This window comes from Zonotrichia leucophrys, chromosome 14 (assembly GCF_028769735.1).
Source record: "Zonotrichia leucophrys gambelii isolate GWCS_2022_RI chromosome 14, RI_Zleu_2.0, whole genome shotgun sequence".
NCBI classification, from domain to species: Eukaryota; Metazoa; Chordata; class Aves; order Passeriformes; family Passerellidae; genus Zonotrichia; species Zonotrichia leucophrys.
In genome coordinates, this window is record NC_088184.1 from 2,243,651 (window position 1) to 2,256,219 (window position 12,569).

The following is a 12,569-nucleotide window of genomic DNA, read 5'->3' on the forward strand; positions in this document are numbered from 1 at the left end:
AGGGGCTCTGAGGGTTCACAGTTTGGCTGCTGGGTCACCTGCAAACCTGGCACCTCTGGGAGTCACTGGGTCCCTGCCACACACACAAAGGCACCACCTCTGCTCTCCTGGTCAGAAGGTGACCTGCAAGGGACAGACCCTGCAGCTGGGACATCGAGAGGATGTGTCACAAGAACACCGTGAGAGCAGCAGGAGGTCCAAGAGCTCCAGCCTGAAGCTGAGAGGCAGCAGTTTGAGTGAGGCAGTCCTGGTGTAGCACCAAGATGTACTGGAGACATCCCACCCTCAGGCAGTGCAGTTCTCTTACATTCCCCTTCTTACTCCTCCATTTTCCTGAGGACTCTTTATTTTCCAAGATGGTTCCACTCCTATGCCTTGGGTTACCTCTTCTTGTTAGAGAACAGCTCTGCCAAACACTGCAGGTGTGTCTGGCCAGTGCCAGCCTGTTACTGAGGGCACAGCACCAGCCAGGACCTGCTGGAGTGCCAGGTGCACAGCATCACTCCCATCTGAGCAAGGCAGCAGCAAATCTCTGTGTCCAGCTGGGATTTCAGAGGACCCTGCTGGACTGGGCTGCTTTTAGCCAGGAGTGACAAAGCACAGGAGGAGTTGCTGCCACCAGCAGATAAACCCCCACAAAAACAAGGTCTGGCTGTGGCATCTGCCCCTCCTCACTCCTTTTTGCATTTTCCCCATTCCCTGAAGCTCCCCCAGGGCCTGGATGAACACAGACATGGGCACACACATCCCTCAGCTTTCAACGCGAGTCTTGACCCTCCTGCACTCCTGATCCAACACCCTCGGTCCTCCTGGGCTGTTCCAGGAGCTCAGGAACTGTCCTTGCCCAGTTCTCATCCCTGAGATGGGCACTGCAGTCACCAGGGCAGGGGCACCCCAGTCCCCTCTGAGCAGCCGGGTCCCTCACACGTCCACCACGCAGTCGGGCGCGTTGCTCCGGATGGTGTCCGCGATCATCCTGGCTCCCGAGTCCCCAATGAGGTTCCCCTGCAGGCTGGGGGAGAGAGAGAGACTGGGGCACGAGGCACAGCAGGATCCTTGGGGACAGCAGATGGTGCCCAGCTTTGCACCAGCATCTGGTGTCACCCTGATTTTCTAAGATTCACTAAGCCTTCTGATGAGTATTGCAGCCCCAGGAGCCCATTGCATTCTTGTAATGAACTTTCTCACACGCTTTCTGTAAATAACTTATTGGTTTGCATTCTTTTATGGAGGAGGAGAAATGTGATGGATTGTTGGTTTGTCCAGTGTCATTGGAGAGGTGGCACTGTCACCCTCCAATCCACTGTCACTTTTGGGAATCTATAAATGTTGGAGTCAGAAAACAAACTTCCCCTTTTTACACCTTGAGAACAGCAGTGTGTGCACATTGTGTTGTTTCATGTCCTCTGGTGACAATCTGGCACCACCTGTGCCCACCCCACCCCGTGCAGGACCCTGCTGGTTGAGAGCCCTGAGGCAGCCAAGGGAGGAGCTGGCACAGCCCTGGGCAGCTGGAGGGGTTGAGCCCCTTCTCCCCTGGCTTTGGAGAGGATTTCTCTTTTGAGGTGGTTCCCTGGAGGGGAGCTGAGGCTCCGGAGCTGTGGGGATGGTGCTTTCACACTGGGAGGGGCACGGGATGTCCCTGCCCTGTGGGACAGCCAGGAGAGGGCAGGGCTGGCAGGGAGAAGGTCCCTGCATGGTTCCATGCTCTCCCCATCCCTGCCTTCCCTGCAGCAGCCACTTACTTGACATAGGTGAGGCCGTGATTGCCCTTGAGGGCCGTGGCGATGCAGATGGCTCCGTCCATGCCCAGGGCGTTTTCCTGCAGGCTGCGGGAGGCAGGAGGGTCAGACAGCGCCAGCACGTGTGGAGGGAATGCACTGAGCCACCTGCTCAGGGTTTGTCCTTCTGGGAGCCTGGCTTGGCCATCCCCGCTGTTCCCAAGGGAATGCCTGCCCAGGCTGGCTGGGGATGCGATACTCACTTGAGCCAGCGGAGGCTGCGGTTCACCTTGAGCGCGTTGGCCACGGCCTTGGCCCCTGCTGGGCCCAGGGAGTTCCCACGCAGGCTGCAAACAAGGGAAAGGTGAGGAAGGAAGGAAGGACAGCCCACAGGATGCAAACAAGGGAAAGGTGAGGAAGGAAGGACAGCCCACAGGCTGAAAACAAGGGAAAGGTGAGGAAGGAAGGACAGCCCACAGGATGGAAACAAGGGAAAGAAAGGTGAGGAAGGAAGGACAGCCCACAGGATGCAAACAAGGGAAAGGTGAGGAAGGAAGGACAGCCCACAGGATGAAAACAAGGGAAAGGTGAGGAAGGAAGGACAGCCCACAGGCTGCACACGGAGGAGCAGTGAGGAAGGACAGCCCATAGGCTGCAAACAAAGGAGCCCCTCAAGAACTATTCCCTGTCATACTTGCCACAAAAGTCCTGCTCTTATCAGCAGGATTCCTATGAATCCGCGCCTCTTACCCACAATTCTGATACGACCAGTTAATACACCTACTATGAAAAATTTCCTGCCACTCACACTAGCCCTGTGCCTTTGACATACCAGCATACCAATTTGCTACACAGGCCTACCTCCTTACCTGAGGCCCTGCTGGAAATGTGCCTGAACACTAAGGCATGTTCACTATGGTAAAGTGAACAGGGAGGTAGATCAGCCCTCTCATTCCTAGTACTTAGAAAAGCAGGAATCGAACCTACACTAGAGGAATCAAAACCCTCCATACTTTCTTTATATTACTTGCTAGTAGGGTCAGCTAAACAAGCATCAGCCTAACAGCCCACAGGCTGCAAACAAGGGAAGGTGAGGAAGGACAGCCCAACAGCCCGTGGGGCACAGACAGGAGGATGGACAGGGAGAAGTGACCACACCCAGGGACAGCTCTGGGAGATCATGGAGAGCAGGAGCAGAGCTGAGCCAAGGGCTCTCAGACACCCAGGGACCCGTGGCACAGCCCTGGGCACCACGGAGCCACCACTTACTCCAGGACTTGCAGGCTCTTGTTGACCATCAAGGCTTCTGCCAGGGCCTGGGCACCAGCTGCACCAACTGAAGCCACCTGCAGGCTGCCAGGGAACACAGGGACCTTCAGCACTGTCCTGAGGTGGCCATGGGGTGTTAATAATGAGGGTAACTGGGCTGTGACAGCAGGGCCCTGCTGCAGCCTGGGTACTCACTGCAGGTCTGCCAGCGTGGTGTTCACCTTCAGTGCGGCCGAGAGCGCGGCCATGCCCTCGTCTCCGATGGTGTTCTCCTGCAGGCTGGGACAGAAGGGCTGGGTGTGCCCATGGCCTGGAACCAGGGCAGGGACAGGGACAGGGCCAGCACAGGGCCCAGCATCCCCAAATGGCTTGGGAGAGCTCCTGGACTACAAGGCATTTAGAGCATCCCCAGCCAGGGGACACAGCAGATTTACAGGGCCTAAAGGGACTCCAGGAGAGCTGCAGAGGGACTTGGGACAAGGATCTGCAGAGATCCATTCCAAGATGTGGCTGAATTAATATTGTCCCAAAGGGAGAAAGATAAAGATAGAGAAAAGTTCCTCACACCTGGAGGAGGGATCAAAGCTGCTTTTCAGTATCTCAGAGCAGTTGTGGAAACAACCAGGCACAAGGACAGGAGTTTGCAGCACAAGAGGGAATGGCTTCCCACTGCCAGAGGGCAGGGTTAGATGGGATATTGGGAAGAATGAGGTGGGGAGGCTCTGGCACAGGGTGCCCACAGCAGCTGTGGCTGCCCCTGGATCCCTGGCAGTGCCCAAGGCCAGGCTGGGCAGGGCTGGGAGCAGCCTGGGACAGTGGGAGGTGTCCCTGCCCATGGCAGAGGTGGCACTGGATGAGCTATCAGTAGGACCCAGGACCACCTGTGTCCCCACTTACTCGAGGCTGACCAGGCTGCTGTTGGACTGTAGTGCTTGTGCCAGGGCCGTGGCTGTTTTGGCCTGGATGAAATTCCACTGCAAGCTGCAAACAGGAGAAAATGAGAGGTGAAGCCTTGGGCTGTGAGCGTGCCCCAATCCAGCCAGGCTCCACAGCCATCCACACCCACCCAGGGATGTGCAGGACCCCGTGGGCCCATCCAGGCTGTCACAGCACAGCTCCCAGGGTGCCATGGCCCAGCCTGGCGGGGCTGGGGGCCAGGAGCAGTGTCCCTGCCCGTGTCCATGCCGGGGTTTGAGGGCCCAGGGACACTCACTGGAGGGAGGTGAGAGCCCGGTTCTCTCCGATGGCCGAGGCGATGGCCTGGCCCCCGTCGTCACCCAGCAGGTTGGCCGCCAGGCTGCAGGGACACAGGGCTCAGGTCACACAGGAGAAGCTGAGGACAGCTCCAGGGACAGCATGGGGTGCTCTGGGTGCCCTCCTGGGGCCCCCATGGGACTTACTCCAGCTTCCTGAGGGTGCTGTTGCTGCGCAGGGCGCGGGCGATGGCCGGGCCCCCCTCCCTGCTGATGGAGTTCTCCCTGAGGCTGGGGAGAGACACGGGGCTGGGGAGGGGCAGCCAGGCAGGGCTGGGGCAGCTGCTCCCCCTGAGCCCCCTTCTCTTGCTCTGGGGCTGGGGAGGGGCAGCTGCTCCCCCTGAGCCCCTTCCCCTCCTGCTCTGGGCTGAGGCCATGGACTGAGCAGAGCAGTTTGTCTGAGACCGCCCCCATCAGCTCCTGCAGCTCCATCCCCTGTGCTCCCTGTGGGCCCATCAGGGCTCTTTGCCAGCCTCCCACTCCTGCTGCCATCCTGTCATTCCAAAGACAAGGCTGAATGAATATTGTCCCAAAGGGAGAAAGATAAAGACACAGAGAAGTTCCTCACAGCTGGAGGAGGAACCAAAGCTGCTTTCAAGCATCTCAGAGATGGAAACAACCAGGCACAAGCTCTGAGAAGCTCCCAGGTCCCAGCCCAGCCAGGGTGGCTGCAGGGACTGTCACTCACTTGAGGCTGAGGAGTCCCCTGTTGGAGCAGAGAGCTGTTGTCAGCGCTGTCACCCCTGCACTGCTGATGGAGTTGCTCTGGAGACTGAGACAAACAGGGGAGGTGTGAGGATGGGCCAGTCCTGGCATCACAGCTGGGCTGCAGGGCCATGGCTGGGGTGGACAGTGCCCATTTCACCCAGAAAAGGGCATCTCCCAGCCACAGGGAACAGGGAAACCAAGGCAGAAGGAGCAGCCCTGGGAGCAGCCAGGCTGGGATCAGCCATTCCTGCTGGCCCCAGCAAGCACAGGGGACAGGGTTTGCAGCACTTTGGGGCACCCTTGTCCCCACCCTTGTCACCGTGGCTGCTGGCTCAGCTGGGCACGTGGCTCCCATGGGTTTGGGATCCTGGTCACAGGGACAGAACCAGGACACAGCCACTCATCAGCAGGAGCCACCAGCCCTCCTGTGCAGGGCCTGTTCCCATGGGGAGGGAAGGTGGTACCATTCCAGCCTGACTCTGCCAGGCCCCAGCCATTTCCTCCCTCCTCAGCCCATTCCCATCACTTTTGTGAGAGAGAGAACACCCAAAGCTACTGATTTCCTCCAAGAATAAAAAGTCATCACTGGGTTTTAGGATTGATTCTGTCAGTGTCCCTCCAGCCTGGCTGCTGCTGGAGCTGCCACATCGTGTCCAGCCTGCACATCCAGGGAATGTGCAGTGACACAGACATGGGGAGGGCCTGAGGGCTTGAGGGGTGGCAGATTTTGCTGGCAGGACGAGGCTGGGCTCTGTTATCAAGGAGTCCAGGCAGGGAGGGGGAACTTACTCCAGGCATTGCAGGCTGTGGTTCACCCTCAGAGCCTCAGCCAGGGCAATGGAGCCGCTGTCTCCCACCGAGTTGCTTGAGAGTCTGAGACAGAAGAGGAAGGGTCACAGACGTCTTTTATGGAAAATCCTTTCCTTAGCATTTTTCCTCTTACGAAGCTGAAAGGCCTCAGGAACAAAATGTAAACATTGATTATCTGCTGCTGTGGAATGCAACAGGTGCATCTGGGATTGGTCTCATGTGGTTGTTTCTAATTAATGGCCAATCACAGTCAGCTGGCTCAGACTCTGTCTGAGCCACAAACCTTTGTTATCATTCTTTGCTATTCTATTCTTAGCCAGCCTTCTGATGAAATCCTTTCTTCTATTCATTTAGTATAGTTTTAATATAATATATTTGACAAAATAATAAATCAAGCCTTCTGAAATATGGAGTCAGATCATCTTTTCCTTCATCCTCAGACCCCTGTGAACACTGTCACAAGGAAGTTTGGAGCTGCCAGCAATGGATTCACCTCCCCCAGGCCCTTCCTGCTGCACCAACCAGCATGGACTCGCTGCCACCTCACTCCCCACCTGCACACACCTCTGTTCTCAGGGCTGCTTTGAGCTGGAATAGCTTTTAATGTTTCCTCAGGGCCTGCTGCCCTGCTGCTTCCCTCTGCCAGAGGAGAAACAGCTTCTCCTTCCTTCACGTGGCTCCTGCACGCCTGGAGGTGCAGAGAGCATCCCCACAGGGCTGCTGCCAAGGCTCTGCTCTCTCCATCCCCACCAGCCCCGCTGGGCAGAGCCAGCAGTGTCCCTGCTGCCTGTCACACGGCCCTGCCCCTTTCCTGCCCACAGATCCAGGGGATGTGGCCCTGGCAGTGCCATCCCTCCCCTCACACCCTGCTCACATCAGCTCCCTCAGGCTGCGGTTCTGCTTCAGTGCCTCGGCCATGTTCCGGGCTCCCTGGGCTCCCACGGCATTCTTCTGCAGGCTGCAAAGGCAGGGGGCCCCTGAGAATGGCAGAGCCACGTCCCCACGGGTGGCACCCGCCCTGCTGGGGGGCTGGAGGGGGGACACCACGCCTGGTCACTCACTGCAGGGTCAGCAGCCGGTGGTTGGTCAGCAGGGCCTCGGCCAGGAAGGCGGCGCCATCCTCCTTGATGGAGTTGTGCTGGAGGCTGTGGGACACAGAGCGAGGCCAGGATGCTCCCACAGCAGGGCCAGGGGCTGTGGCCACCTGCCCTGGGGTTTGCTTGCCCTGGCTTGACAAAGGGGTCTGGCCCCCAAGCATCCCTGACCAGGAGTCTCCTTCCCTCCTCTGTCGCAAGCATCTTTTATGAAAAATCCTTTCCTTAGGATTTTTCCTCCTGAGAAGCTGAGAGGGCTCAGGTACAAAATGTAAACATTGATTATCTGCTGCTGTGGAATGCAACAGGCGCATCTGTGATTGGTCTCATGTGGTTGTTTCTGATTAATGGCCAATCACAGTCAGCTGGCTCAGACTGGGAGCCAAGCCACAAACCTTTTGTTATCATTCTTTGCTATTCTATTCTTACCTAGCCTTCTGATAAAATCCTTTCTTCTATTCTTTTAGTATAGTTTTAATGTAATATATATCATAAATAATAAATCAGCCTTCTGAAACACGGAGTCAGATCCTCATCTCTCCCGTCAACTGAGACCCCTGTGAACACGGTCACACTCCTCTCCCATGGGATTTTCCTTCCTCCACCAAACAGCACCTGGGAGATCCCATGCACAGAGAGGACCTCAACCTGGACTGCAGCCCCAGCCCTCCCTTCACTGCCCCAAGAGGCAGGAGAACCCCAAATTTCTGCCCCAGATGTGCCCCAGTCCCTGGGTCTGTGCCAGCTGCACTCGTGTGTGCCCAGGCTGTCCCCATGTGCTGCCCTGTGAGCTTGGCAAAACCCCAGGGGCACAGAAGAGGGCTGGAAGGGCCCTGCCCTGGGGAGCTGCTCAGGAGATGCTCCAGAGGTTGAGACTCACTTCAGGGAGAGCAGGATCTGGTTTTTTTTCAGGGCATCAGCCAGGGCTTTGGCTCCGGTGGGGCCGATGGCGTTGCTCCGCAGGCTGGGGCGGGACAGCAGAAAAGCCAAGGTTAGCAAAGCCAGACTGGCACAGGCCCAGCTTAAGGCAGATGCCTCCACATGGCACTGCTGGGGTGGGCCATGAGGCCAGCAGCTCGTGGTGGTGGCTTTAGGGGGTGGGATCCAGCCCAGCCATGGGCAGGGAATGGTTCCCACTGGGAATGGGGGCACCACAGGGGCTGGGCAGGGGGACACTTACTCCAGCACCATCAGGCTCCTGTTCACCAGCAGAGACCTGGCCAGAGCTTTGGCTCCCTTGTTGCTGATCTGATTTTCTGCCAAGCTGCCCAAAAAAAAGGAAAATTGGGTGTTTTTCCAGAGGAGAAAGAGACTGGCACAGAGCCTGGCATGTCCCAGGAGGCAGCTGGGATGGGTGTGCAGGGAAGAGCCATGGGGAGCATTTGGTTCAAGCAAAGTGATGGATGTTCTCCTGGGGTGGACACCAGGCAGGGACTGCAAGGACACCGTTTCTGGACATAAAATTCATTTGTGTCCCATGAAGGAGCTTGGATGGCAGCATGGGGGACTCTGTGCAGCCTTGAGGAAGAGGAGGAGGTGGGGAAAGTGGGAGCCCATCTGTCTGGGATGAGGCATCTCCCTGCACAGGGGTCAGGAGCCTGTCCCCTCCCTGCAGCAGGTGCTCCATGCAGGGCCTCGAGTGTCCAGGGACCTGCTGTGACCCTGGGAAGTGGTTTGTTAGGATAACCCAAGGATTTACTGACATGTTTTAGGAACAGTGAGGAGGCAGCAGTTCCAGGAAGACTGGGCAAGACAATTTTGGGGTAGGGTGACTGTGCCTGGGCACAGGGGATCGTGTGGGGCTGTCCTTGTCCTTGGGCACCCTGGGGAGCCAGGGGGAGACACATTCCTGGGGGACCCTCACCCTGGTTTTGCGGTGCCCCCAGCTCCACACTGCATCCCCAGGACATCCCACCCACCTTGGGCCAGGTCCTACCTGAGCCTCTGGATCTGGCAGTCCTTCCCACTCAGCACACTGCCCAGCAGCTCCATCACATCGTCCTTAAACTGGTTATTGTCCAGCCTGCAGGACACACAAGGAAAGAGCAAGAGCAGGGGTTTGGAGAACAAAGTGGGGAAAGGATCATCCTCCCATGGTATCTGCCTGTCCCAGGTGGAGAAGCTCAAGGACAGAAGCAGAGCTGACCCAGTGCCACCCCTTCTGCAGGTGGACAACATTTGTTGGACCCAAGTCTCCATTGAGACCTGGGGTTGTGAGTCACAGGGGAGAGAGAACTCACTGCAGCCTCCAGTACTTAGAGGAGAATTACAACAGGGAACAGGTTTAAACTAAAAGAGGAGAGAATTAGATTAGAATTTAGGATGAAATTCTTCCCTGGGAGGGTGCCCAGAGCAGCTGTGGCTGCCCCTGGATCCCTGGCAGTGCCCAAGGCCAGGCTGGGCAGGGCTGGGAGCAGCCTGGGACAGTGGGAGGTGTCGCTGCTCATGGAACTGATGGGTTTTAAGTTCCCTTCTAACCCAACCCAATCTGTGACTGCACAGTCACAGCCTGGCATCTCCCCTCACTCCTCCCAGTGCAATCCCAGCAGGACCCACCTGAGGCTGTGGCAGAAGAGGAGCTGGGACAGCAGCCTCTTACACACATTGTAGGTGAGGCAGCTGGACAGGTTCACCTCCTCCAGGCACACATCAGACACCTGCAGGAGGTAAGCCAGGGCAGAGCAGTTGATGGGGGTGAGCATGCCGGCCAGGGTGCCGCTCCTCAGGGCCTCCTCCACGGCCTGGGCGGTGTCGGTGTGCTGCAGCTCCTGCAGGCAGCGCATGGCGTTGACGGCGCGCCAGGACACGGCGTGCTCGGCCTGCAGGCAGCCCTGCAGGGCATCCACGGCCTGGCTGCGCCACCCTTCCTGCTCGTCCTGCAGCAGCAGCCAGCCCGAGAGCAGCCGGTTCACCGGCGGGGACAGCAGCCCCGAGAGGAAGCGCATGAAGACGTCCAGCTGTCCGTCCTCGGCCTGCAGCGCCCTCTGCGCCGCGTTCCTGAAGTGGCTGAGGAAGCCCAGCTTGGGCCAGGACACGCCGCTCTCCACAAAGAGATCGAAGATGGCTCGCTTGGCCGCCGTGTAGTAATAGAGAGCTGCCAGGAACTCCTGGATGGTCAAGTGGGAGAAGTAGTAGGCTGTGGAGGCCGGCATGTCCTCCTTGAGCAGGAGGCGGGTGCAGAGGCAGCTGTGCAGCAGGGAGAGGTCGATGCCGTGGGCCTTCATGTCCTGCTCGTAGAACACGTGCTTCCTCCGCAGCAGCCCGGAGAAGGCCAGCCTGCCCAGGCTGCCCACCAGCTTCTTGCTGGTGTTCACAGCCTGCTCGATCCTGAGGGCTTCTCTCGGCTTTTCCTGCCAGTCACCACTCAGAGCCATTTTAAAGTAATAGGAGTAGATTTCTGATAGGGTCCTGGGGACCACGGGCGCTTCTTGGGATTGATCACTGCTATGTTTGAGGAAATAAGCGACTGAGGAGGCAGAAATCCTGCAAAATCCAGGAATGGTGCACAGGACGTGGAGCGACCTGTTAGCCCTGATGTGCTGCAGGACTTGGCTGGACAGATCTCTGTTGTCCAGGAACATGTGGTCCAAGAAGTCCTTCATCTCTGCAGCCCCAAAGCCCCGGATCTCCGTCATGCGGTCCACCAGCCCGCTGGGGATCTGCCCGGCCGCCGCCGGCCGCGCCGTCACCCACACGGAGGCCTCCTGCAGCAGGTTCCCCCTTATGATGTTGGTGATCAGGTTGTCCACTTGGATCTCCTTCTTGGGATCGGTGCAAACCGCTGCGTTGGAGAAATCCAAGGGCGTCTTGAACTCATCCAGGCCGTCGAGGATGAGCAGGGTGCGGGCGGCCCCGGCCGGGACGGGGGGGCAGGCCGAGCTCAGGAGGCGCTCAGCAGAGAGCTTCTCGTGGGTGTTGAGCTCCTTAAAGGTGAGGGGCAGCACGAACAGGATGTCCCTGCTGATCTCCCCCTTTGCCCAGCTGCACACAAACAGCTTCACCAGAGTGCTCTTGCCGATGCCGGCCACGCCGACGGTGACGGAGATCCGAGGGGGGATGCTGAGCTTGGAGAGAGGCAGGAACAGCTTCTCCAGGGGGATGCTCTTGGATGTGCTGGGCAGGCCCTTGGTGGTCTCCACCTGCAGGATGTCGTGCTCCTTCTGCTGGATGTCGGTCAGGCCTTCCACCAGCAGCAGGTTGGTGAGGCGCTGCAGGGCTCCTGTCTCCAGGCCATTCCCACAGGAGCTCTGGAGGCTCTCCAGGTGCTTCTGCACCATGGGTTCTGCACAGAGGAATGAAACAGGGGTGAGGAGGAAGAGGAGGAAGCACAAAGGCAAATGACAGAAGCTGCTTCACTTTTCTGCTGTGCCCATGCTTACATGCTGGTGGGAAGGGTGGCAGGGCTCAGAGGGCATCAACAGGCCTTAAGGGCCCTGCTCAGCCTCACAGTCAGTCCAGGAGCCCGTTTAAGCTCAGCCCTGGGCCTTCAGCCTCAGCTAAAGCTGTGTTGTAGGAGTTAGATCTTGGACCTCATCGTTCTGACCTTGCCTGGTGTCCACTGGGCTGTGTCTGAACCTGGTTGCCCTTGCTGGGCCTGATCTTGGCCTCTCGATTGAGTTCCCACCTTGGCTTCATCCCTGCCTCATTGCCATGGACTTCCCTGCTTTCCCTCCTGCCTGGAAGGCTCCAACCTCAGCCCTGAATCTCTCACCATCATCCCCTGCTTGTCCAGCCTTTCCTGGGGGTTTAATTTCACTGTGATACCTGAGCCAGGTGAGCAGGACAGGGCCAGCAGTGGCCACCAGGCTCAGTCAGGAGTGCAGCTCATCAGAGAGTCCATGGCAGTGAGGCAGGGATGAAGCCAAGGTGGGAATCAATCGAGAGGTCAGGGTCAGGCCCAGCTGGAGCCCCCCAGAGTGCCTTGCCAAGCCCTCCTTGCAATGGTGCCATCCCAAGGAGCTGCTGGGTGAGGGCAGCAGCTACTGAAACTGGAGCCAAGGAGACTGAAGAGCACAACCATGAAATGCTGTTTCCTTCTGGGATCCAAACCCATGCAGAGAACAAAGCCTGAGCAGGATCATGTCCCTCCTGAGCCAGCCATTCCTCAGTGCCAGTGCAGCCCTTCCTTGGACCTGCCCACACCCTGGTGCCCCCCTCACCCCATTTCTGACCCCAGCACCCCCCCAGGGTGGCAGATCTGCCCAAGCCCCACTCACCTTCCATCAGAGGCCTCCTGTGGCATGGGTGGTGCCAGGGTGAGGGGTGCTGTGGTGGCAGCAGTGTCCCATGGGCCACCCCGTGTCCCTTGGCCGCTCACGGCCCCACCCGGGGCTCCTCAGCCCCTGTCCATGGCCCTGGGGAGGAAGAGGAGAAGATCAGGACAGGTGTGGGAGGGAGCCTGCTCTGAGCTGCCTGTGGGTCAGCCAGGGGGCCACTCATCAGCTTTTGGCTGGCACAGGGTCCCCTTCAGTGGCAGGGGCACAGCTGGGCCCAGACCTTCAGTGGGCCCACGTGTGGTGTCGCAGACATCTTTCTATGAAAATCCTTTCCTGAGGATTTTTTCTCTTGAGAAGCTGAGAGGCCTCAAAAACAATTGTAGACAATGATTATCTGCTGCTGTGGAATGCAACAGGTGCATCTGTGATTGGTCTCATGTGCTTGTTTGTCATTAATGGCCAATCACAGCAGTGCTGGCTCAGACAGTCTGAGGCAGC

The 12,569-nt window shown here is 58.2% G+C and overlaps 1 protein-coding gene across 2 annotated transcripts; it reads right to left on the reverse strand.

Moving 5' to 3' along the window:
- Positions 1–308: 308 nt before the first annotated feature.
- NLRC3 (NLR family CARD domain containing 3) lies at positions 309–12,153 on the reverse strand. Of its 2 annotated transcripts, XM_064725944.1 has the most exons (17): positions 12,072–12,153; positions 9,412–11,137; positions 8,792–8,878; positions 8,036–8,119; positions 7,736–7,819; positions 6,823–6,906; positions 6,636–6,719; positions 5,741–5,824; positions 4,932–5,015; positions 4,391–4,474; positions 4,204–4,287; positions 3,888–3,971; positions 3,186–3,269; positions 2,991–3,074; positions 1,985–2,068; positions 1,746–1,829; positions 309–1,012 (listed from the first exon to the last, which is right to left on the reverse strand). In XM_064725944.1, the coding sequence occupies exons 1-17, from the start codon at positions 12,076–12,078 to the stop codon at positions 922–924; spliced, it is 3,003 nt and encodes a 1,000-aa protein (XP_064582014.1). In that variant the 5' UTR covers positions 12,079–12,153; the 3' UTR covers positions 309–921. The 2 variants fall into 2 exon arrangements, with proteins under 2 accessions (XP_064582014.1, XP_064582016.1); XM_064725946.1 differs by lacking the exons at positions 4,204–4,287; positions 4,391–4,474 and having other exon boundaries at positions 801–1,012.
- Between the last annotated feature and the right edge of the window lie 416 nt (positions 12,154–12,569).